General features: G+C 40.7%; 1 protein-coding gene across 1 annotated transcript; it reads left to right on the top strand.

Moving 5' to 3' along the window:
• The first annotated feature begins 20047 nt into the window (after positions 1 to 20047).
• On the top strand, positions 20048 to 24236 carry NEUROD1 (neuronal differentiation 1). The gene is made up of 2 exons (XM_073306070.2): positions 20048 to 20161; positions 21499 to 24236. The coding sequence occupies exon 2, from the start codon at positions 21509 to 21511 to the stop codon at positions 22574 to 22576; it is 1068 nt and encodes a 355-aa protein (XP_073162171.1). The 5' UTR covers positions 20048 to 20161; positions 21499 to 21508; the 3' UTR covers positions 22577 to 24236.
• Positions 24237 to 27389: the final 3153 nt, after the last annotated feature.

Genomic DNA, 27389 nt, shown 5'->3' with positions numbered 1-27389 from the left:
GGGTTTCATTTATTTCAATTATCTTTAAATCAGACCTTAATTGTTCAGGCAAATGCATTATATGTAGAACAATAGCTCAGACACAACCTTAGAAATTAAAATGTCATTCACTCCGAGTCAGACTATAATAGGCCCTGATAAAGTGGTTCTCACTCCCAGTCTTCAGAAGATCCAGGGGTTTTTTAACCCACAAGTTACAGGGGGAAAAAAGCTCTGAACAGTTGACAGCTATTGAGAGAATGAATCTCTGCTTAGTGGCTCATCTAAAGAATAAAATGTCTCCCAGCACAAACCCTCCTTTGGGGTGCAATACAGATACAGCCTTGCCTTTCAGAACAAAGGTAACATTTTCAAAAGCACCTAGGTCCTATTTTCAAAAGTGAGTTTTTCACTTAGGTGCCTGAGTCCTGATGACTTCTCGTGAGACTTTTGCACCTAAGTACCTAACTGTGAAAATAAAACTTAAGCTCCTAGGTCACTTGGGTGATTTTGAAAATTTTACCCTAATTCGTATGTAATTAGAGTTCACAGCCTTTTACCACAGAGATGAGATTACAACATGCTAAGCCATTTTGGACTCACTATTTCTCGGATGTAATCTGTATACACACAGTAGTCATGCCCACTTCATTGAAATGAAGCCCTTTGGTGGACACCCATGATCTAGATCACACAGCACCCAATAGCATTATTTTTGCAGGTGGGCTCCGAAGCATTTGCATGGATCATTGTTGTTTTTCCACTGTTAGTTTTCTTGCCTTCGCCTTTGCTTTCCTTACCACTGGCTGCTGATTTGCATAAGAAAAAGACTTGTTCATCCTGGTTTTCTCTTTGTCATTGTACACATTATGGTCCCTATCCAGAAACCCTTACTCATATCACTAGTTCCACTGAGGACAATGGATTTAGCCACCTGATTAAGGACCGCAGGATCAAGCCCTATGTTTGTTGATCGTTAATTATTGATTGTGCATTGGAATGTAGGCAGGTAGGTTAATAACAAGGAACATGATTAGAAAATCACCACACACGAAGTCTTGACATGTGCACCTAAAACTCCATGGATTTATTTATTTTACATATAGAGTATTCAATACTGCAACATCTTGACACCACACACACACACAATTATAAACACCAATTTGTACCTTTCACACTGGGTAACAATGCCAACCCACCCCCCATTTAGCTAAAACCCACCAGGAAGGAAAATCAGAGAAGTAAGAAGTTAGTTTAGATTCATCTGGCAAAGAATTGGCCAAAACATCCAGAGTTACAAACGTAAGGATAACAAAACTAAAGAGTCTGGGAAAAGAAATAAACTCTCATGCTGCAAAGCGTATGTCAATCTCTGAATAATGGGGCTTACGGGAAAAATGCCTACTGTAGGGTTTCTTGCATCTTCCTCTGAAGCACCTGGTGTTGGCCACTCTCAGAGACAGAAATCTTGCCAGGATGGATCACTGGTCTGGCATGGTATGGCAATTCCTATGTTCCTATACTGTGAATTTTAGGAGGTTAGGCGCTTGCTTTGTTGACTGCCCCCCAAAAGAGTTTTACAGTCAAGAACCCTTCACTGTAAATGCCTTGTCTCCAGTCCCCCTACTCAGAAGAGCTGACACAGATGCCTCTGCCAAGCTTATTGTGGGGCATATGTGCATTTCTTTAGTTCCAGTGAAAGGGAAGAAATAGCCCTTTTCTATATGATGAGATGAAGGCATAGAGACATCAAAAAAAAAAAAAAAAGCTTGCAAGTCTGAGGGCTGGCTTTTCCTTCTCTCCTGCCTTATCCATAGAACTGAAATCAACAATTTCTTAGCAACTTTTCTTCCTGGACATCATAAGCCAGCTCCTCAGCTGGTATAAGTCAATGTACCTTCACTCAGCTCATTGGAGCCTTGTTGGTTTATATCCGCTGAGGATTGGCCTCAGGTTTACAGGATAAAGAATGATATAGCAGTTCTGGGTTCAAATTCATTGGCTCTGTGATAGTCCTTGAAAAGAGATAAAGAAATGCAGTAAAATCCTAAAGCTGACAAACTTTCTGAAACCTTTATTTCTAAAAAGATACATCTCCCCTCTGAGTCTTACAGGGAGACCTTCTATTAAGCGCAGCTACAAGAGTACAGGCCCAGCAGCTCAGGCTGATTTCTAGCAGTAATTTTTTAGCTGTCCTGAAGGTGGAGCTACTTGCTTAGCTAACTTGTAACCTCCACCCCCACTGTTTACCTGCCTGGCTGGAATCAGGAGGATTTCCAGCAGGTCCTCAGAATTGTGTAAAAATGTACATGAAGTATTAGCTAGGAATCAAAGCTATTAGTTCAGTGCAATAATGAGAAAATTCTAAATACTAATGAAATTGGTTTGTTCAGTGCCGGATGATTTTTCGGAGGCAGGAGAGATTTATAATTATTAGCTCTAGTGCTCAAAGTGGGAGTACACAAGCTACAAATTTCACTAGTATTTTATATGGACTAGTATTTATATGAACGTCAAGCAGAAGTGAAGCAGCACATGTTCAATTTGTTATAATATTTTTGATTACCAAAGGCCTTGAAAACAAGAAACTAAGTTCACCAGGGAAGATATAAACTTATTTAATGCAGTTCTCAAAACACTGGTAGGAAAAACTCAAAATGTGGTATTCAAACATGAACAAAAACATCCCAAGTTAGTCTACAGAGGGATTCATGATATTTTAGACTGATTTTTCATAAATTCAGATGGATTAGCTTGGTGCATTAAGAACTATTCAATGCAGCTAAAGTTATTCATTGAGTTAAAATTCAAGGACAAGACAAATGATTAAACATTGCATCTCAGGAGCTTTCTTGTAAAATAAAGCTTTAACAAACAAACTAAGCTGGCAGCAAAGTATTTAATGACTTAAGTATAAACTGTGGAATGAAAACAGGAATGGACTTAAAATTGTCATCTATGAAAAGTAGCTATGCAAACTATGCAGGATAGCACTATACATAAGACTGGGTGAACACTAAAAAAACCCAACATTCAAATAAAAACTGCAAATTTATTTTAACAGTATTCACAACCTTCTTAATTATCTTTCTGTGTACATTCATCTGAGTGATTTTATTGTTGTTGCTGTTGCTCGCAAAGAATACTAGTGGAAAGAGAAAGTATTGTGAATATTCACATGAATATATTTTTACCCTGTTAGCGACTTATGCAAGCTCTTTCCAAATTATGATATATTCAGCCATCCCATCAGGAAACAGAACAAATACCATTGTGGCATAGATGCCCTGTCATACAGTATGAACTACAAAGAGTAAATCACAAAGAAATGTTGAATAGTTCATGAGCAATCAATAAGCGAAATGTATTTCCATAAATATTCAATCATTTCAATAGCAAACAAAAATAATAAAAATTGCAAACAACTTCACAGGCCTTATTTGCAAGCAGGAGAAGCGATTAAATTTGTCAAGTAAATTGTTTGCTTTGTATAGTTCACTTAGCTTTAGTTAAGAGGTATTTCCTAAAGTCATTTCTTTCATCTTTGATAAATCAGTTTAAACATGAGGGAGACAAGGTACATGAAGCAATATCTTTCATTGGACTGACTTCTGTTGGTGGAAGGGACAAGCTTTTTAGCTTCATAGAGTTCTTCCTCAGGTCTGGACAAGGTAACCAGAGTGTGAGAGCTAAATATAAGGCGGGACAGACACCTACCTTGTCTCTCTCATATCTTGGGGCCAATAGGACTACAACACAGCAAAAAAAATTTTTTTGAACAAAGAAAAGCAGGACAAGAAGGGATTAACACTTTTTAAACAAAGCCAGAAGAAAAGAGGAAATAATAATCTTGTGGTAGAGAGAACAGGAGTTCTTGTAACCCCTTAGAAACTAACAAATTTATTTGAGCATAAGCTTTTGTGGGCTACAGCTCACTTCATCCGATGCATAGAATGGAACACATAGTAAGAAGATATACATACATACAGAGATCATGAAAAGGTGGAGTAAGGCTAATTAATTAAGATGAGCTATTATCAGCAGGAGAAAAAAAACTTTTGTAGTGATAATCAAGGTGGGACATTTCCAGCAGTTGACAAGAAGGTGTGAGGATACTTAACTTAAGGAAATAGATTCAATATGTGTAATGACCCAGCTACTCCCAGTCTCTATTCAAACCCAAGTTAATGGTATCTAGTTTGCACATTAATTCAAGCTCAGCAGTTTCTCGTTGGAGTCTGTTGGCGTGGCTAATGTGATTAGGTCCTATGATGGGGTCACTTGAATAAATATGTGAACAGAGTTGGCATTGGGCTTTGTTGCAAGGATAGGTTGCTGGGTTAGTGTTTTTGTTCTGTGGTGTGTGGTTGCTGGAGAGTATTTGCTTCAGGTTGGGGGGCTGTCTGTAAGCGAGGACTGGTCTGTCTCCCAAGATCTGTGAGAGTGAGGGATCATTTTTCAGGATAGGTTGTGGATCTTTGATGATGCTCTGGAGAGATTTTAGTTGGGGGCTAAAGATGTCATCTATGTAGTGCAAGTAGAGTAGGGGCGTTAGGGGATGAGAACTAAGGAATGTGTGGAATGTTGGTGTCTCCCAGCTATCTTTGAGACACCACTGACTTCCTGAGGAAACTACAATTCATTGGTGATCTTCCAGAAAACACCATCCTGGCCACTATGGATGTAGAAGCCCTCTACACCAACATTCCACACAAAGATGGACTACGAGCTATCAGGAACAGTAACCCCAATAATGTCACAGCAAACCTGGTGGCTGACCTTTGTGACTCTGTCATCACCCACAACTATTTCACATTTGAGGACAATATATACCTTCAAGTCAGCGGCACTGCTATGGGTACCCGCATGGCCCCACAGTATGACAACATTTTTATGGCTGACTTAGAAAACAACGCTTCCTTAGCTTTCGTCCCCTAACACCCCTACTCTATTTGCACTACATTGATGACATCTTCATCATCTGGACCCATGGAAAAGAAGCCCTTGAGGAATTCCACCATGATTTCAACAATTTCCATCTCACCATCAACCTCAGCCTGGACCAATCCACACAAGCGGTCCATTTCCTGGACACTACTGTGCTAATAAGCGATGGTCACATAAACACCACCCTATACCGGAAACCTACAGACTGCTATACTTACCTACATGCCTCTAGCTTCCATCCAGGACACACCACATGATACATTGTCTACAGCCAAACTCTAAGATACAACCGCATTTGCTCCAACCCCTCAGACAGAGACAAACCGCTACAAGATCTCTATCAAGCGTTCTTACAACTACAATACCCACCTGCTGAAGTGAAGAAACAGATTGACAGAGCCAGAAGAGTTCCCAGAAATCACCTACTACAGGACAGGCCCAACAAAGAAAGTAACAGAATGCCACTAGCTGTCACCTTCAGCCCCCAACTAAAACCTCTCCAGCTCATCATCAAGGATCTACAACCTATCCTGAAGGACGATCCCTCACTCTCTCAGATCTTGGGAGACAGGCCAGTCCTCACTTACAAACAGCCCCCCAACCTGAAGCAAACCAGCAACCACGCACCACACAACAAAAACACTAACCCAGCAACCTATCCTTGCAACAAAGCCCGATGCCAAATCTGTCCACATATTTATTCAAGTGACACCATCATAGGACCTAATCACATTAACCACACCATCAGAGACTCGTTCACCTGTACATCTACCAATGTGATATATGCCATCATGTGCCAGCAATGCCCCTCTGCCATGTACATTGACCAAACCGGACAGTCTCTACGCAAAAGAATAAATGGACACAAAACTTCCATCAGGAATCATAACATTCAAAAACCAGTAGGAGAACACTTCAACCTCTCTGGCCACTCAGTAACAGATTTAAAGGTGGCAATTTTGCAACAGAAAAGCTTCAAAAACAGACTCCAACGAGAAACTGCTGCGCTTGAATTAATATGCAAACTAGATACCATTAACTTGGGTTTGAATAGAGACTGGGAGTGGCTGGGTCATTACACATATTGAATCTATTTCCTTAAGTTAAGTATCCTCACACCATCTTGTCAACTACTGGAAATGTCCCACCTTGATTATCACTACAAAAGTTTTTTTTCTCCTGCTGATAATAGCTCATCTTAATTAATTGGTCTCTTACTCCACCTTTTCATGTTCTCTGTATGTGTGTGTATCTTCTTACTTTATGTTCCATTCTATGCATCCGATGAAGTGAGCTGTAGCCCACGAAAGCTTATGCTCAAATAAATTTGTTAGTCTCTAAGGGGCCACAAATACTCCTGTTCTTTGAGGATACAGACTAACATGGCTGCTACTCTGAAACTTGTGGTAGAAAGACAATCTAAACCAATGACAAGATAAAATATAAGAAATGGACAACAGATGGACCAACTGGAGAACACATGGCTTCTGTAATTAACCTTGATACTTAGTGATGATGATTAACAATCCTTACCTATCACTTATTCCAAAACAAGAAATGCAGACTTTATGGGCCTTGTCAAAAACCTGCTGAAAGCAAAGACAAGAATCCCATTGGCTTCAGTGAGCTTTGGATCAAATTCAAGCCCTTTGAAAATGTATTTAATTTCAAGAAAAGTTACAGTATTTGAAGAAAGCAATCTCTTCCTCCCCATATAACCTTTAAAAATCACATGTGCTAGTTATCCTCTGCCACTAAAACCTGAAAGGTTTTAAAATTCTGCTGTCCACCTCTTATGGCCATTGGATTTGATTTGATACTATTCAGAAACTTGCAGAAGTGATCCTGTTGTGCTAAGAATGAGAGTAAAGCCAAGAGAAGCTTATGTTTTATTATTTTTAATATTTGCTAGAGCTAGTAAAAATAGCAAAAATTCTTCTTAAAAATGTTCATTGAAAAATTCTTGCCATTTTCCACTGAAATTTCAAAAATGTGCATCAGTGTTATACCGAACAACTGCATTTATTCAGTCATGGGACAGAAATACACCATGTCACCTGTGTGTCCAGTCAAACAGCTCACATTTTGAATGTTAATACTCAAAAGAACTGTTCAAAAATGAGTTACAGGCCAATAAATGTTCACAGAAATTATCAAATGCATCACTTTGATAAAGGAAAACATTTGAGAAAAATCACAGCTTGCATGTAGATAATCAGTGAAACAAAAAGAAGGCAAAATTCACTAGATAAGTTATTCTTTACAAATTATTCACCATTATATTAGGCATTGAAATGGCAGATGAAACATTCTCTGGAGATAAATGTAATCCATCATCATGGCCTATTGAATTCTTTTCTATTTTCCAACAAGTTCATACATTCAAAACTTGTTTTCGAATCCGAATTCTCCTGTTCCTAAGGCCTACATTAGGAGGTTGGTTCCTAAGGATAACAATGGTTCCTAAGGATAACCATTCAATTCCATCTTCTATTACGCATGGTCATCTGGAAGACATGCAATGGGGGTGGACTTTGGAGGTGGAGGATGAAAACTCTAGACTTGTTCAGGGGTTTCTTGGTAATAAATGGCAGGGTGGCCTATTCCATGTCTGATATTTGGCAGCAGCTGGAGCTCAGAGGTGAACCCAGCTATGTAGATATAAGCACGACTAGTAATAGGAGTTTCAAGAGAGCCTGTCCAGGACTCAGATCATTTGTATGAATCAGTCAGGCAGTTATTCATGCTCCTAATCCTTATTGACAGTAGACACTCCGTACACCTGCATGGAATTGTCAAATTCTGGCTCACCCTGCATACTGTTTGCCTGACCATGCATACATCAGTAGATGTTTTGGTCAGAGACTGCAAAGGAAACATCTGTATGGCTTCTCTGTTTTTTTACTATTATTATTTAATTACAGTTGTCTCTTTATTATGCATTAATTTATGGTATTTATTAGTTAGTTTCCCAGTGTATTCCTTTCAGCACTTATAAATGCTTTACATGATCTGTGGATTAGTAGTTGAGTGTTCAAGTAGCTCTTTGGGGCAGAGACTATCTGTGATTCTGGATTTCTACAGCACCTAGATCAAGGGGGTCCTAGTCCATGACTAGGACTCAAAGGTGTTATGATATAATCATCATCATAAACCATATGAACATACCCATGGATATGGATATTATTTCACTCCCGAGTATGTCTTTTTTTCTGTTCTTCCTCAGTGTTTTTATTTCCCCTCCATGCTGTATATTTACTCTTTCTAGAGCATAACTTAGGGCCTTCTCATTCCTCAGAAACTAGCAGAGTTTATGGGATGGGAAGGAGGATGGGGAGAGTGCCATCCTGACTTCACAGAAGCTCCTCCATAGGGTCTGTGCAGGGAATGGGTTCTGTATTGGGATGGTGATGAAGGGATAGCTGCTCTCTGTATTATCCCTACTCCAAACTCATTGGGTTCTGACAGGAGCAGTATTAACTTATCCGTTAACATTCCTACTGTTACCCAGTATGGTGTCAAACACCCCAAAATGGGTATTCTGCGAACAGTGATCACTGGCAGATTGGAGACAGAGGGGACTGTAGGGAAGCGCAGAGGTACAGGATCTCTGCATGAATGGCTCAAGATCCACACAGATCCTAAGAGATCCAGTCATTTTGGAGAGGAAAGCTTCTGCCATTTCAGAGGGGTGAAGCCAAAATCCACAAGGAAAGAAAAAGGAAACGGCATGAGTGAGAAATGACAGTCCCATAAGTAGATTACACTTGCATGGGGAATGGCAGGGAGCTAAGTGACAAAGACAGGAGCCCATTCATGACACATGAATACAGCAGCATTTTGATAGGGCCGTTCTAGATCTGAAACAAAATTATATATATGAAAATTCAGTAGGAAAAGGTATCATTTTGCTGTATTACTTGCTGCTTTACAGGTGCCAGATCTTGACATAGGGCTCATCTTTCTGCTTTTGAAGAGAACAAGGATTGATTACTGTGTGCAACTCTGCCATTCCATTGGAGGCTATTCCCACTCAGTATCACAGGATAGGTCACGTAAGCAGCAACACAACCAGGCAGAGGAGGGAGCTGTCTTCTGATGATGGGAGTAGCCACTTTCCTCTGCTTATAACGTAGACACAGATAATCACCTATTGGTCAATCACTGGTGGCAAGATGCCAGGCTTCCTCTGTTCAAACTGGTGTATTTACATGTGGCGCTGCACAGTCAGAATCACAGTACATAGCTGCTCCAGCTACATAACACACACAGGAGCTAATAGGCTCAGTTGTCCTGTTTCTTGCACAACTATTACACTTGAAAAAGAGGTGCACATTGCTCTCAATGGCACTGAAAATCCCATAGCTAAGGGCCTGTCCATACTAGAGTTTTGTCTAGATCAGGAAAAATGGTCAAGTTAAGGATGGATTTAGTTAACACAAGCTATCTAGCCTGGCCTAAACCCAACTACGTCGCCTGGTGTACACCTGGATCAGCTAACTTGTATCAAAATACGATTTACCCTGTCTACAAAAGAGTTTTCAAACGTGTTTGTTCAACTGTGTTAGCTAGCTAGCTGTGTTTTAAAAGCACATGACTCATGTCCAACCAGAACTAACTAACACAGCTCAAACTTTTTTGAATTCTTGCAGTCGATAGTTCATGTGACAAAGTGCTCATGCATGACCTATGGGATAAGATCAATGCACAGTCAACCTGTGGAACTCTTTTCTGGAGGATGTCATGAAGGCCAAGACTATAGCAGGGTTTAACAAAGAACTAGGTAAGTTCATGGTGGATAGGTCCATCAATGGCAATTAGCCAGGATGGGCAGGGATGGTGTCCCTAGCCTCTGTTTGCCAGAAGCTGGGAATGAGCAACAGGGAGTGAATCACTTGATGATTACCTGTTCTGTTCATTCCCTCTGGCGCACCTAGCATTGGCCACATTCGGAAGTCAGGATACTGGGCTAGATGGACCTTTTGTCTGATTCACTATGGCTGTTCTTATGATTACTTGCTTCAATTATTCAAATAATTTCAAATCACAAATAAATTCAAGGAAAATGTACACTGCCTGTGGACATACTGCAAAAGAAAAACAGGCATATAATTACTTTTTTAACTAATTATATGTCCAGCTCTAACTGACATGATTATTGCCAAGGGATCATAATCAAAGAAATTACATTTTGAGATATAAACTTGAGCCTCTTGAAGAATTACAAATTTCACAGTGAAGAGGGGCTTCAGCATTTTGAGTTTCCCAAAACTAGGAATGCAGATTCAAAACAATAATTGACAGACATATTGAATTATAGGAGGTCTCAGGAATAGTGAAGTTAGAATCAGTGAGATTTCTCCCTCTTAAACATACGGATAAACAGAAAACTGTATAATCTGCTTTAATTACACATATCTCCCAATTTGTCTTGTTTTTTTTCCTTATGCCAGTGCAGAGAGAAAGATCATTTGTTCTTACAAGACAGAATTTTCTATTGATCTTGTTTATACTCATTCTTTGTTTAGAAGAAGTCCTTCTGAAATATTAAAAAGCAACTAAGAAATTTAAAATAAGATGATGCTTTGCCTGGCAAGGCTCCAGATGAATTTCCAAGGAAACATTTGCATTTTCCCTTCATTGCTAAATTTGTGGATCATGTCAATCAGTAAATATGAGGTGGAAACAGAGGAACTAGGATTGTGCACTTTGGACTAGGACTGTACAATTTAAAAGGTATATTTTGTGACTGCATTATCGGTTTCAGAGTACCCCAGTGTGCAATGTTAAGAGATACTGGGCCTGTTTCTCACTTCTCTTGCCATTTGTTGGTTGCTTTTTTGCAACATGTCAAAGAGGTTTAGCAAAAAACAACAGAATTAAATGATAAAATAGAGCTATAAGAATGCAAAAATAATGGGCCTTGTTCTCTACTGCTTTGCACAATACCCAGGCCACACACATATAACAGAACCTACAGGAGCAATATGTAGGGTCCTGGAAAATGGCACGAGTTGATGATACCACAAAGGTAACTGACCTTCCTTTCTACATGGGCTGAACAAAACTAGGATATGGGGCCTGATTCGAAGTTAATTAAAGGCTATGGGAGTCTCTGTTGACTTCAGTGGTCTTTGGATCAGATCCAGGAAGAGCCTCACCCATGCATGGACTCGAGAAATGATTCTCTAAGTAGCAACCACCCTTACTGTTGTTTGTGACAAGAGGTGCTGTTTGATATCTAAAGTGTACCCAATACCACATCTTTCAAATATTTTATACCCATTTGGACACTCGTTCCTTGATGAAGATGTTTGGAGAGAACATCAGTGTGGTGAGAAAGAGTACAGCATGCATCAGTACAGGGTTCTGATTAAAAGAAGATTCACAGCTGGGATGGATGATTTTTGATAGCGGTCAGCAAGTGGATTGCTTTTTGTGCCAACACTTCTAAAGAGCTGTTAAAAACAAAACACGCTTTACACTACACCGTCTCATAGTGGTTCCTAAATTGACTGTGAAATGCCACTGGGTAACGCAGGTGGTGGAGATTGGGAGAGAAAAGGAAGGGAAGATCACTCAAAACAATTGTATTGAACATAATGTATGATGTACCCCTTCAAAATTTACACCTTGTAGCCAAATTCACTCACTGCTAGGCATCCTGTCATGGCATAGCAGTTCTTTCACCGCTAGCCATCCCTTACCAACAGTTGCTCCAGAGCAGTGGTGCTATCTCTGACAGGAACTCTCAGAGCAGGTCACTGTCTCAAGTCCATGCCTTCTAGGGTCACAATAGTCCAAACTAATAGTCTCAAAAACACCTTTAACACAAAGATGTGGAGCTCTTCCTCAGCCTGTCTTCAGATCAGCCTGCTGGCCCCCTGCTGTGCTCAATAACTCTTATGATAGGCCTGTACTCCCCCTTCCTTGGGGCTGGTAGGAGAACCGGGTCCCACCCTTTTTTCTGGATTTCAACCCAGGGCCCTTTACTAAAAAGGTATGTCTGCTCCTGTACCTGTGTTGTAATTTCTCTAGGCTACTTCTTACCCAGCCTCTTAAGTTCTCCTCTGAGTCTCTCCATCTTTTCCCTGATTAATCAGGGTCTCTCCTGGGCCTCAGTGCCTGAAAAGCTTTCCTAGCTTCCTGCCAGGCTTTATCACGACTTAAAGATGGTTCTTATTCCCATTACTGCTACCACCATCTGCTCTTTATGGGGAAGTGCCTGATTCTCTTCAGTTGGGGCTCATTCTATAAGCAGGTTGGCTTCATGCAAACACCCTATTACATACCTATCTTGCTTAGAAAGAAACAGCTTGAAGTGGGCTGATTCTACAAGGATAGGAGTTTTCTTTATTGGACTGTGATAGACAAAGAATTTTCCATGATGTCCAGCTCACTGCAGAATGCTTGAAATACAGACTGAGCTGAGTCAGAGAGGTAAAAACAAAGCTGCATTATATAAGATATAATTATGATTGGAATATCTTCTTTCATTCCAATGGATCATTGATTTAACAGTCTTTGTTTTATTATCAATGGATACCTACAACAGCCACATTTTGAATGTGATTTAGAATAATTTTGTATGTACTATCACAGTGTTCTGATAACAGTTTCAATATCATTTTGATGGGGGAACTCAAACAGAGCTAATATTTTTGCTCAGAATTCAGCAGAACATTCAGTTTGTGAGTGAATGGAAAGGGTATTGTAAGTATTTTCAGACTTTAATTATTTTCTGAGGAGGGAAAACAAAAGCAGTCCCTTTAAAGACAACACTAAGGAGATTTCTATTTAGAGGATATGTAATAACTCATATTGAGACTGCATTTTAATCTCACCAAAGCTTTAGATAATCTGCTGGCACCTGCGTTTGTTCCTCTTCCATCCCATTATAGTCCTTAGACTTAAGGACAAAGGTCTGACCTTGCAGGCTTTACCCATGGCAGTGGCCCTATTGAAGTCAGCAAGATTGTTGACATGAGCAAGGCAAGCAGGATTTGGCCCTGAAAGTGTCACCTATGAGGAAGTGGTCCCAGTGTCCCCGTCAATTTATCTCCCCTGAGACATTTTGCTCTTCTTTTGAGTGCCACTTTCTGTACAGTGTTTCCTGTGATTTGCTTTGGAAATGTGGCAGCGATTACTAGAGGAAAGTAGGGCCTGTGGTATCAGTAGACAATATAGTGCACGTATAGTATAGTTACACATGGGTCCTGCATAAACAAGACCAAAACTGGCTTAGTAAATCAGATGAATATGTATTAGCTAGGATCATACCTCAGGTACCTCAAGAGATCATCTAGTCCACCCCCCTGCTCAAAGCAGGACCAATCCCAAATTTTTGCCTCAGATCCCTAAATGGCCCCCTCAAGGATTAAACTCACAACCTGGGTTTAGCAGGCCAATGCTCAAACCACTGAGCTATCCCTCCCCCCATGATTATTAAAGAATTATCGGAGAGCTTTCTCTAGGAAGTGGCTATTGTATTCCACATCATTCTCTATATAGTGTCTATATACTATATAATCTAGGTTACTAGATAGCTTTATAGGCTGTAAACTCTTTGGGGTAGGGGCTAGCTATCATGATGGGTAAACAGGGGGCCTAGCAGGATGGAGCACCTTCTCTGTTGGGGCCTCTAGGCTCTACTGAAATACAAATAAGTAATAATAATTGCATAACCCCAAGTCCAGTCCATGAAGTCTGGAGGAAGGGGAGAGAAACAGAAAAAATATATCTTTGTGTGTATAGTTTGTAATGGGTGGGGGGCGAGATTTGGTGGACACAATGCTGGGCACTGTACAGGAGCACAAAAAGGCAGATGGTGGGAGGGAAAGAGATTCTTTATGTCCTACACTTTTAATAATATAGGTTTGCTTCCTTAAAAACTGAGCCGCATAATTTTGAAAAGGTTAAAATAACGTCACATTTATCTAATGCTTTAATGCTTTAATGCATGATTCCCTTTTGAGAGTGTGCACCTAGGAAGAATGGTGCGTCATTAAGGAAAGGAAAGAGGCTTGCAGCGGACAGAAAGCAATTTCCCGTAGCAGGTGCATATAGCAGGTGGTACACAGTGTACCTGCAACGAAAAGGTAGATTTAGCCTAAGATTTTATTTAATATGGAAACCTTATTGCATCCTGAGCCACTACTGGGGATGTGCCAAGAAATCGTGTCTGCAGCATGATTTATTACGTGAAAATACCACCGAACTAATCAGTGGAGTTACTAATTAATACAAATCTGCATTTTTGCATAAGCAATTAGTGCAAAGAGAGTGCAATGAAAGAGGAAGTTTGACTCGTTTAATCTCAGTGCCTATTCAAGCGGAAAGACCCACCAGGGCAAGGCACTGGGATCTACATTTGGATTTTTTTCTCTTTTGATTAGTTAAAGGAACTAAAAGGTCAAATTATCAATATTTAATTCAAATGGAAATGCGTTTGTTAAAATGGAAAGAAAAGACTTTATTTAAACAAGGTGAGACTCTGGGGGTAAATGCCGGGATCAAAAATAATTAGATTTTTCGGTTACAACAGCGTCTAAATCCCGTCTGATAAGAATCCTAGTTCCTAATAATAGAGGTGGTTTGACACCGATAGCACAGATTTGTTGACAGTCCTTAAACTGTAGCCCAGGCGGTTGCTGGCCTAACGATACCATCTAGATATTTGTTTTAGTGGCACACACTTCTGTGATTTGTTTGGGAGTTTTTTAATCAAGTAGAATGATATTTTAAATCTATTGTGATTTCATAATTGTATGTACTTGACCAGAGGAGTCACTTAGCAAGCTGATAATTAAACCTTGGTCGTGATGTATTTTCCATTAACTAAATAGAAGTTTACATTTATAAAATTAAAAAGAAACTACCACATTTAGGCCATTGAAATTAAAACACTCCCTCCGAGGGGGCAAAAACCTACCAGAAAAGAATTTAGAATTTGTATTAATCTCTAGCACAGCCCTGAACACATTCTAAAATAGTATATTATAAGATATTAACAGATTCCAGTATGAGCAATACGTGTATATTTGTAAAATCCATAAGTCTATTTAAATGATATGCAAGAAAAGCTGCCTGTGTCTGAACCAGAAATAGTACAACCCCATTTGGTTTGGACAGTTTGCACTGCGATTGCTTGTGTCGTACTTTCCCTTGTAGTAATCTGCAGTCGTTTGAAGGAAATAAGATGGGGGCCGGTGATTTAACTGAAACGGGGAATTAAAATTGCTCCTCTCTTTAAAAGTTAATGCGCAACAGCGGAGAAGAAAAGCTATTTGAGATATGTAAACAGCGGAGGAGGGTGGAGGTGATGTCCGGTGGCCTAGACCGGGTAATGGACACTGGGAGCTGGCCTTGGTGCTGATTCGCTCCCCGTTTGCCCCCGGCGATTTTTGCTATCAAATTCATTGGCTGGCTACACAGCTGTCCAGAATGTAAACTAACAGGGACTATTTCAATTTTGCTCCCAGCCTAGGAAGATTAAAAATCCCAACCCGTTTATCGAACGGGTTTTGCTGGGAGATCGGCCTTTGTCTGTTACCTGGCTCTGGGTTCCCATTCGGGCTGCAATCTGCTTCCGAACCCTACTGTAAACAGGTGTGAGACCTTTTGATCAAACCACTGCAAATATGGGGACGCTTCCAAATGCCTAACCCACATACAAAGCTCGCCTAAGTCTTTTTTAATGAGCTGTAAGTGGCGACATCCACCAAAGACTGGGAATGGCGGGATTCTATATTGGCGACTTTTTATTTTAAATACTCGTGTTCTATCCTTGTTTGATTCCGTTCATTGTTTGGGAAGACAGCAGAAAATGTAAATAACAGACACAGGAGAGACAGGCAAACCGGGCTGTTGATACAGTAAATCATTCACTAAATTACAAGCAAGGCTTCCTCTCTACAGTAGCTTAAAGCTATTTGGGGTGGGGGGTGGGAATCCTTTTTTCTTCGTTCTCGCAGGTGCAATATGAATCAATTATCTTAATTAAGATAATGCAGCAAACCCAGGAGATTTACTTGGGACGGATTTTTCACTCTGGACAACTCTAAGGCATTTTAATAGCATTTCCACGCCTTCCTCGCCTCCTCTCCTCGATCAGCAACACACACTTCCCTGTAGTTTACGATAGCATTTGCTCTGGTACATTTGATTTGTCTTTCTTAAAAAAAAAAAAAAAAAAAGCCCCAGTATGACCGAATCTGTAAATCTTTCGCCCCGATTGTCGGCTCTGTGTTAGCTGTTAATTTAGCAGCTCAGCTGAGTCCAGAAATGGGAGCGGGGAAAGAGGGAACTAATGTTAGAGACCTGCAGCTTTCTGGACGTTAGGAATTGTTTTTGTTTTAAGGAAGGAAAGACACTTCCTTTGGGGAAAGTCACAGCAGTGCAGAGAAGCAGACGAGCATTGCTCAGAAGTCCAGTCCTGCCCCATTGTTTTCCCAGCCCGTTTACCCTTTGCCCTGCCGCTCCCCCTAGCCCCGTTTTCTCCCCACCCCACCCCGCCACCCCCACATTGCGTGACCCTCAGCCGGTAATTCTTCCTTCTGCTCCTGCTGCCGAAGTAACCGTTAGGCCAGGAGCAGGCGCCAGCAGATGAGCTGCAAGCGGGCAGCAGAGGGGAGCAGATTTGGGGGCAGTGAGCCGTGAAAGGGGCTTTTGTTTACAACGCGTGCGGTTCGCGTGCCGCTCTGCGAACAGGAGCCCCCAAGCCCGGGGGGAGGGAGGGGGAGAGAGAGAGAGAGAGAGAGAGAGAGAGAGAGAGAGAGAGAGAGAGAGAGAGAGAGAGAGAGAGAGAGAGAGAGAAAGAAAGAAAGAAAGAAAGAAAGAAAGAAAGAAAGAAAGAAAGAAAGAAAGAAAGAAAGAAAGAAAGAAAGAAAGAAAGAAAGAAAGAAAGAAGCCTGAATGGAAGCAAGGGGAAGCTGAGTCAGAAGCCAGATGGAGAAGGAGGAGGCTGAAAGTCAGGAAAAAGGGAGATGCTTAAACATGATCAAACATACAGGTTAGGAGGAAAGGAGAGAGATCGGAATTCCAGAGATGCAGAGCCAAAGCGTGAGAGTCAGAAGCAAGTTAGGGAGAAAGAAGATAAAGCAGAATGGATGGGAGCGAGGGCTAGATACGAATAGAGTCCGAGAAGCAGAGGGGAAGACCTAACCAGAGAGTGAGTAGCAGACAGGGTGAATTTGAAACAGTCTACAGAGAAAGCTCCCTCATTCTCTGATCATCCTGCCTGTTGGCCCTTGCCGTCAATCTCTCTCCAACTGCACCAAGAAACATATTCTGTACCTGCAACCTCCACCTTCTTCTCCTCACCGAACTTGTCTCCTGTCCCTAATTTAGAAATCAGAAACGGCCAGTCCTCCGTATCAGACCCAGTTATCGTTGGATAATTTTGGCGAACTAGCGAGTTCAGTGAGTTCAGTTTTCCCATATAAACCGGGAATGTGTAAAATATTCAAATAGATATGTGCGTAAAAATATGCTTGCTGCTTATTGCAGACTTCACCTGATTACAGTTTTCTACTGTTTATTATTGGGTTTTTCACGTAGCCACTGTATCCATGTTTTGATCTTTTGTCATTCTAGTGTATCTCAAAGTTGTACATTTTAATGCTGAAGAAATATAAGATGTAATCAAAATACAATTTAAAACATTTCAGAAGCTGAAATAAAAATTATATCTAACTATTCCTAACCTCGTCCCCGCCACTTGAAACCAGTCCATTTAAAGAGTGCAAAAGTGTAATTTGCATTATATTAGTAGGTTGAGAGGAGAATGCATCCAGTTTGACTATTTGTCCCGTCCGATCGTTAAAGTGGACCTAAAAGTACAATGGCAAAAACAACAACTTCCAAGCCAAAACCGACAACATTCTGTCGATCTGAGGGTATTTCTGCCTGAGTAAGAGAGATGGAAACCGGAGACAAACAACACAAAGTAAAAGGGTTTAGATTAGTAGGCAGACAGTTCTATTGCATCTTTGCTTCCCACAGAACAGGTTAGCTGAACAGCTATTTGTGATTTTATATTCAGATGTGCAAAGAGACGCATCACCTTTCCATAGAAAGCGAACATAATGGTATGTAATATGAGAAAAAATTAAAATAGAAACATGTCCAGATCCAGACTGGGTCCCTTCATCGTAGTTAAAATAACGAGTACTGTCCGTTATTAAATACCAGATACATTTTACACGTTACCAAAGTTTAACTTGAAACAAACCAACACACAGTAACTAGATAATGGGCAGATATCCTTAATCGAGAACTAAGATCAAGATAAAAAAGTCTCAGTCTGGTGTTTTATGTTTACCTCTAAGCCTGAGGGATACGTAGGGTCATCAATGTGACGAAAATACTTTAAAAATAACACCACCTGAAAATAATAACAACAAATATGTTTCAAATCTGTTCCTGAAAGGCAAAGTTATTAGTTTCACATTTAAAGCCGCATGAAGCCAAAACAAATGATTTTCTTTCTTTCTTTCCCTGTCGTGATTAAATCCTTGGATAATGTGTACCAGTCATAAAGCTCCACTTGTTACCGTGCAAGTCAGGATAGTTCCTTGTTAAAATGCATCCCTATGAAACTTGGCAATGTTTGCGAACTCAAGAGATCTGTTTAAAGACTTTTAGAGTAATTGTCTATAAATGGTGTTTTAAAATACAGTGTTGACAATTGATTTTTAAAGAAGGGGATTAATTTCGAGCAGAAATGGGAGGAAAGTATGCCTCACAAACTCCAACCCATAGAAAGAGCTGTTCGATTCTGTTAAGATTACCAGCTATCAAGACTCGACATCTTCATCAACGCACAGCACCTTAATTCTTCATCTTGAATCGTAATTTAAATGTAAAGATCTATACATATTAACTCTTAGCCCTCCGTTGAAGTGGATGCATTAATAAAGGGGTCTGAAAAGTAGAGCACAGCACGCTGCTCTTGTTTTCACTTCATATTACAGATTTGCACTTGAGCTACTGAACAGTGAGAAGGCACCTAACATTGCTTTCAAACTAGAACTAAACAGCTCATCATTCTTCCCCAAATAACCAATAAAGCAAGAACCATTCTGATAAAGTATTAATAAAAACGCTCACTGGTCCCTAAGTATAACATTTACTTTACCTACATCTTTAAAAGATGTTCATTTTCTGGTGACAAAGTGTACAACCCGACCTAGCACGTGGCCTTTTATATAGATAAAAAGATATATGCCTGGATGATAACCGAAGGCAATGACACTCCAATAGTGAAATATATCATCAAAATGTGCGTTTGTTTGTGTGAATCTGTGTGGGGGTGTGAACAAGCGCACAGGACTGGATGAAAAGTGCCTGAAAAGAATTTCTGGTCTTCAGGAAATCAAGTTTTGAGCTGTTTAGGTGAGTGTGACATTGCAATAATTGACATTTCATGTCTACAAGATCTTTAAAAGTTGCTCAACTGTGTTTCCAGTGAGGAAAACAAATATACTAAGGAGGGAAAATGCTAAAAGGTGCCTTCACTGGGAAAGTGGAGAAACTGCAAACGCCCACTCTCGGGGCAGAGGTGAGGAGTGGGGTTGAAGGCACCAGACTAGGAGATAGTAACAATTACCGTGAAAAGAGGATATGTACATGCTGAAACCTCAGTGGATCTGTCCCCCGCCCCTGCTAACCAACTCTACTGGAAATTTCTTCTCTTCAAAAACAAACAAACAAAAAAAAAACCCCAAAAACACACAAATCCCAGAGCAACAACAGCAGCGCCAGGAAAGTGCTCCCCTTCCCAGCGGCGAAAGGGTTAATCTCTCCCGCGGGTACAAACAGGTCCGCAGAGTCTCTCACTGGCGACAGATGGCCACTTTCTTTTGGCCACAAAGGGCTGGAATCGAGAGCTCCGCTGAATACAAAATGGGCAGGTCACGTGAGCAGCCCGGACCCTTTGCCTGACGTGGACTACCATATGGCGCGTGCCGGGGAAAGCAGAGAGAGGAGGGGAAAGAGGAGGGAGGAGGGGTTTACCAGGCAGCACCAGGGGCGCAGGCGCTGTAGGCTATTAACAGCGAGCGCCTAGATCCCCTCTACCCCGCCTCTCCTTTAGCGTCGCTGGCCCCGCTATATAACCTGCGCGTCCTGCACCCAGCCCCTAGAAAAAAGAGAAAACACCCTCACACAGGAGAGCTCTCCAGGAGTAACAGGGTTATGAGACCATCACTGCAAAGGACACGCTAAAAAAAAGAAGGTAATTATAACCCCCGATTTTCTCCTCCGAAACAGAATTGCAGTACAGATACCTGCAGCTGTATCGAGCTACAATGTGTGGGTGTTTAATGTAGTTTTTTAATCTGCCTACAACGGAACCAGTGTAATGCCCCAGTAGCTCAGTGTGTTTCATTCTAAAACATTATTTCCCCAGATTGCGATTATGGGAACCTGGGGTTTAAAAAAAACAACCCCGATTAATTTTTTCACATATTTAGTTGGTATTCCTCCTCTTCCTCAAGCCCCAGGGTAAATTTGGCCTGACTATCATTGTTTTCTGTCTATTTTGTAATTTACCACTTATATTTTTGAGGGGTAGTGGGACTAGAGGTAATACGGGGAGTTAATTGCACAATGGACTTGATGGTCAAAAGGTTTGAATGAGAAGGGTATTATTTCCCATAAGCAGAGCGGGTTGTTGGGAGAAGACGTTGGAAGAAATACAGCTGCAGTTTATGGTAAAGCTGCTGTAGTGTAAATCGGGCTTGGAGGTTCGTTTAGGTAAGTGGTGAAGAGTTTGGAGAGGAGAGAGAGAAAAGCGCGCAGGAACTGCAAGAGCTGCTACCTGTTACAGTGTCGGAGATACCCGAGGCTTCAGAAGCCACTCACAGCACTGCACTCATTCAATTGTTGCACTGACGCCCTTGCGTTCACCTCGGCAGAGACTTGGCCAGCATGGAACGCTGCCGTTCTGCGAATGATGCTCGGTTTCATCTCTTTGTGAAAGGGCTCAGCAGAACTTTGAGAATCCTGAAATGAAAGGAACCAGTAGTTTTCAGGCGGACAGTTTTTTAGAGAGAGTGTCACACCTGATCCCCCATCTGGAGAGCTGAGCCTTGCTTGGCTCTGAACAGTTCTGGAGATTGCATTCTGGCTATAGTACCGGGGGGGGGGGGGGGGAATTGCAGCTACTATAGGGAGGCGGTGGGAGGAAAAGGAGAGCAAAAAAATGAATAAAACCTGTGGTTACTGGACCTTTGTTTACAACTTTTTTCCCGTAGAATCTGCAAACGTTCACAAAACTGCTTCATGTACTCCGATTGTGTCAGTCACATTTTCTTCTGCATAATCCATTTATATTCCCCGCTAATATTAGCAAGTTACATAATGGCATTGGAACATAAACACATCAATTATAAGCGAGAAGCGCAGGCACAATTAAAAGTTTAATTTCTTATTTTGGGGGAAACATAATGCCTTTGTACACCCCCACACACATTTTGTATATATGGAAAGAGAGAGGGACGGCTGTGGGAGGAGGGTTGTGTTTCTTCTGTTTAAAGTGTTTCTTCTCTTTTCGTCCCCTCTTAAATGCAGGACTTCAAAAATGACCAAATCGTACAGCGAGAGCGGGCTGATGGGGGAGCCCCAGGGTCCCCCGAGCTGGACCGATGAGTGCCTCAGCTCTCAGGACGAGGAACACGAGGTGGACAAGAAAGAGGAGGATCTCGAAGCCATGCAAGCCGAGACCGAAGAGGACTCGCTGAGAAATGGCGAGGAGGAGGATGAAGACGACGACTTAGAGGAAGAGGAGGAAGAAGAGGAAGAGGAAGAAGACGATGATCAAAAGCCCAAAAGACGGGGTCCCAAGAAGAAGAAGATGACTAAGGCGCGCATGGAGAGGTTCAAGCTGAGGCGCATGAAGGCTAATGCCCGGGAGCGGAACCGCATGCACGGGCTGAACGCGGCTCTGGACAACCTGCGCAAGGTGGTGCCCTGTTACTCCAAGACGCAGAAGCTCTCCAAGATCGAGACCCTGCGCTTGGCCAAGAACTATATCTGGGCGCTCTCCGAGATCCTGCGCTCCGGCAAGAGCCCGGACCTCGTTTCATTTGTACAGACCCTGTGCAAGGGCTTGTCCCAACCCACTACCAACTTAGTAGCCGGCTGCCTCCAGCTCAACCCCAGGACTTTCCTTCCCGAGCAGAACCAAGACATGCCGCCCCACATGCAGCCGGCCAGTGCTTCCTTCCCAGTACATCCTTATGCCTACCAGTCCCCGGGTCTTCCCAGTCCGCCCTATGGCACCATGGACAGCTCCCATATCTTCCACGTGAAGCCTCCGCACTCGTTTGGGGCTACTCTGGAGCCATTTTTTGAAAGCACCCTCACTGATTGCACCAGCCCTTCCTTTGACGGACCCCTCAGCCCGCCCCTCAGCATCAATGGGAACTTCTCTTTCAAACATGAACCTTCCAACGAGTTCGATAAAAATTATGCCTTTACCATGCACTATCCCGCAGCTACTCTGGCAGGAGCCTCAGGCCACGGATCAATCTTCTCTGGCTCTGCCTCTCGCTGTGAGATCCCCATGGACAACATTATGCCCTATGAGAGCCATTCCCATCACGAACGAGTCATGAGTGCCCAGCTCAATGCCATCTTTCACGATTAACCCTTCAAAGCGCATCAGCGTCACCACAGAGAAGGAAACAAATCGACTGTATGTACAGTGACTGACTTGTTTACAAAGGGCAGCCCTTTGGGTACCACTGCTGCGAAGTGCAAATACTCCAAGATTCAAGTGATATATGTATTTATTGTCGTTTCTGCCTTTAGGTGAAACCGGGATGCAAAGTTCCTGTTCACCTTCTGTATTATTTTCTAATAGCTCTTGAAAACTACACTGTAAATGTGGTGTAGGGGGTATTCAGATCGTTTTAATTATCTGATCGGGATAACAAAATCACAAGCAATAATTAGGATCTATGCAATTTTTAAACTAGTAATGGGCCAATTACAAAATATATATAAATCTATATTTTTCAACCAACATTTTACTACTTGTTACCTTTCCCATGCTGAATTTATTTTGTTGTGATTTTGTACAGAATTTTTAATGACTTTTTATAACGTGGATTTCCTATTTTAAACCATGCAGCTTCATCAATTTTTATACATATCGGAAAAGTAGAATTATATCTAATTTATACAAAATAATTTAACTAATTTAAACCAGCAGAAAAGTGCTTAGAAAAGTTATGTTGCCTTAGCACTTCTTTCTTTTCAAATCGCTAACAAAATGCACAGTCCTGGCAATTTCTTTCCCATGAATTTATGTCCCCCCCTTACAATTAGAACCAGATCTCTAATTCTTGAGAGGATATAAGAACGAGATACTTATTTTCTATTAAAACATGTCAATTCAACACATTACTTGCACAAACTTATATATAAATATTATAAGCAAATGCCAACACCCTTCTAGAATCAAAAGCTGCTTGACTATCACATACAATTTGCACTGTTTCTTTTAAGTCTTTGAACCCCTTTGCATTCCGTAATTTTGAAGAGAATTTGAAAATATTAATGTTTCCAGACAATATAAATGCATGATTTTATACATATTCACACAATCGGTGGTTTGTCACATACTCCTATTATGAATTGGAGCCTAAAACTAATCCGGATGTTAACGTTGGGCTATATATACCTATTGTAGTCAATTAGTACAGTAGCTTAAAACAAATTCAAACCATTTAACCCGTAATTAGAACATTAGCTATTGCATGTACAATGCAGTCCAGAATAAGTGCTGTCTGAAATGTAATGCTGGTTCAACTGGAATCAATCTGTACTGTAATTTTGTTTGTAATCCTGTATATTATGCCTGTAATGCACACTGGGATTTTAGAAACATTCATCCATTTGCAACAACATAGTATTGGACATTTGATCGAATGTTGCATTTCTCTTAATATGTTATTTTTTTCTTAGTGTAAGTAATTCCTATGGGATTATTGTTTTACTTGGATAGCTCATGAAAGGTGCAACATTTATTATTTGTAGAATAAAACGGACTCAAAAGCAAAGTCCTGGATTCTTTCTTTGTTTTTATTTTTTGTTTTGTTTACTGTAAAACTACACTGTTTTGTATTGCTTGTCTAATTTGTTTAATTTCAAAGGACATAAATAGAAATATAGTATAATTTTTTGGGTAATATGAAGATGTCTGAATTTGAGTTTTTAACTTCGGGTTGCTGGTTTTGACTTTTGTGTACTCTTTGTGACTGATGTGACCCTTCGCATTAAAAAAAAAAAGACAGAAGTGTTAACATTTGTGGGCTACCAAGAACTCGCAAAATTTGCCTCTACTCTCCATTTTTTAATCCTTGTCACAACACAGCAGGGTTGAGAGTTGGAGTAGATTTCTTTAAACCTCAGAAAGCATCTTCATGTCTCCATCTTCCCTTGGTTTTTAATACTTGCAGATTTTCCTGGTGCTCAGTGAGAGCCCTGAGGGAAAGTATACATCTTAGCCATTATTTTCAAATAGAAAGTGATTCAGCAATCACTAATGTAGTTAAAGTGAACCAGTCATTAAAGGATTAATTCTGACTCATTAAGGATTCCCTAAGTGGTACATAAAAAGCGAGTTATCCAAAGTTGTTTGCCCACAATATGGGAAGAATTGACCATTTATGGTCCAACTATTTGTTCATTAGAATGTGCTTCTCCACAAGGGGCTTTTCCCGGCAGCAGGTACTAGCCTACGATTGGCTCCCATGGGCCCCACCTCTTATGGTCATACCTCTCTTGAGCCATTGGGCAGGCTCTTCTTGAGTTTGGCCCCAGCTCAGAAGTCTCTAGAACTAATTGCTCGCTCCACTCTGGAAAGTCTTGGCTCTCACCTCCGCCAGAGAGGTGGTGGCTAAGAATGAAGTATCTGGAGAATACTATTTTGGCACCATCCCTTCGCCCCAACCCTCAGCAGTGTTTCATTATTCTCCTTAGCAGCCGCACAGTTGTTGTTTTACTCTAACCAAGGCCATGATCCTGACACGACCAGTTCACCAGGCACTGTTCTCCTTCTTTCGAGACATGAAACATATGGTCCTTTAATTCTTAATCTTCAGTGGCCTCCTGGGGCTGTAGAAATCTACAGACATAAATTGCCGGAGAAACCTGAATAATCTAATGACCATAAACAATCTAGAAATGAAATTATCAACAGGTTTATCACAGACTGGTGCAAATGAAATGAGTGACCATTTAAATGTCTCCTTGAAACACATTGTACAAAAGTCCTTCATCACAAGTGGGAGATACTTTATAAAGTGCCTTAAAATGAATCCCAAATGAATGAGCTTTCTTCTGAATGAGTGAAACTTGGCAGGTCTGATCATATTATTATCTCCTATTTCAAAAGGTGCTTTATGGTAAAAACAAAAATCAAAGAACCAAATATTTATATTTGCAATGTGTTTATTGCCAGTCTTTTGGCCTAAAAACAAACACACTGAAAGTTAATTGCCAGGCGAGCTGATTCACTTTGCAGCAACTCAAATTCATTTGGCTGTAGTTGGATAAAGTGTGTTGCTCTGCAGTCTAGAAACTGTTGCTGAGTGAAAAAGAAAAACAATCATTAGAGAACAACTTTTCAAGTACTCCATTGCTCTTTCCTAGACAGAAAAGATAGCTAAATATACTTCTGAATAACCTAAGGGGAAACACTGAATGACAATTTCTAAGACAAAATTTAAAAAAATCTGACCTAGGTTTGCATGCCTCTTGATTATATGTCTTCTTCTTAAACATAAGGATTCTTCTAGTCAGTCAAGGGGCAACTCACTTACCACCATCTTTTATTCAAAGGCAGGCACAGATGTTCCTTCTGCAGGGGAGATTTTAATTTATGAAAATTATATTGTTTATGCATGAATGCACTCTGCATAACACACAGTATTTCCATGCGATGAGAGAAATACCACAGAACCAGTGCCAATTTCAGGAACATATTCTGCAAATTTAGTCGCTTAAATGTTTAATGAATATTTGGAAGGGATTTTCAAACCACAAGAAACCTTTTTAATTACCTTCTCTTTTTTGCAGTTATTAATAAAATTCAATTCCTCTAACCAATGCAATTTACTTTAAAGGTCTGACTATGCTTTTGAATATTTGTTACCACGGTACTTCAAAAGAAATAATAATTAATAGAACAAACAAACTAATAAAGAAAATAAATTATATATTTTGGTAGATACTCCATTTTACACTTTTTCTTGTGAGTTTTGTTGTTTCTATTAGTGTTTCCCCACTACCATCACCACCCTCAGGCAAGACCAATATATTTTGAGTTATTTTTTCATGGTGCCTTTTCTTATGTTGGTATAATATTTTTTTTCACACTGGAAATCATAATAGGCCAAATCCTGAAGTTCTTATTCAGGGTCTGATTGTTGTACCCCATCAGAGAGTGTTTAAAGAGAAAAAAGTACCTGCACAGTTCTCCTCAAAGATATCACAAAGCTGGTGGGGCTACCCACCATCCTTATGTGGAGTAAGAGGAAAGCATGATTCTCCAGCACATATGGATCCCAGGTAATCAGCAGGTGGTTGGGACCATCTGCACAGGGCCCCTGTGCTTTCATTCCAGCTCTGTGCACTGGTGGCCCTTTCCCTATCTCAGTAACATAGCTCCCTTAGAACAGAATGTTTGGCAGTTGGCAGCTGCCCAAGAAGCCACACTTAAAAGGAGATCACCATCATTCAGGGGGCTTAGTAGAATAGTCTTTTCACCATGATCTTCTTAGGGCTGGTGTGTGGATGGTATTCATGGCCTGACCACTCTTTCCTCATCCCCATCCACTTCTTGCTTTCTCTTCCTGCATGGACCTATGAACCCATCAAAAGCACTCCATAGGCTCTGGGATAAGTAGGATCACTGCTGCAGAGGTGGCTGAGCCCCCTCATTGTGCTTGGGAAGGATGTGATAGATGGGTGAAGGATTATAATTGGGAACCTCAGATTTAATCAATACTTACTTCATTGACTTCAAACAGTTGAGTAAACCACTAAATGATAACAATGTATGATCTCAGAGGCTAGTAACAGGGCAATAAATATTCTAAACTCAATCTTGGCATAAATGTACCAGCCATTAAAACAAAGCTTTTTTAATTAAAAAGAAAAACAACTTTCAATCACCCAACACAAGTTTAATGTAAAATAAGTTAGAGTTGGTGAACTCCTAGCCTATATATTGCTTTCACTGTTCTAAAAATAAAGGATTTGAAGTGCCTCAGATACTAAATTTTGAAAAGAGGGGGACTTTTGTTAGGATAGTATATAACTGCCATAAGGAACCCTACCAAACAATTTAAATAATTATAGAGCCAAATGCTGCTTATCTTATTTATGCAGTCCTTACTCATTCCTTATTCAGGAAAAACTCACGGAAAACAAATCTGCCATAGTGGGAATTT

This window comes from Lepidochelys kempii, chromosome 11 (assembly GCF_965140285.1).
Source record: "Lepidochelys kempii isolate rLepKem1 chromosome 11, rLepKem1.hap1, whole genome shotgun sequence".
In the NCBI taxonomy this organism is placed as follows: Eukaryota; Metazoa; Chordata; order Testudines; family Cheloniidae; genus Lepidochelys; species Lepidochelys kempii.
This window is presented reverse-complemented; position numbering and strand designations above follow the sequence as displayed.

Coding starts and splice junctions, on each gene's coding strand:
- NEUROD1 (XM_073306070.2), top strand. CDS start 21,509: ATGACCAAATCGTACAGCGAGAGCGGGCTGATGGGGGAGCCCCAGGGT.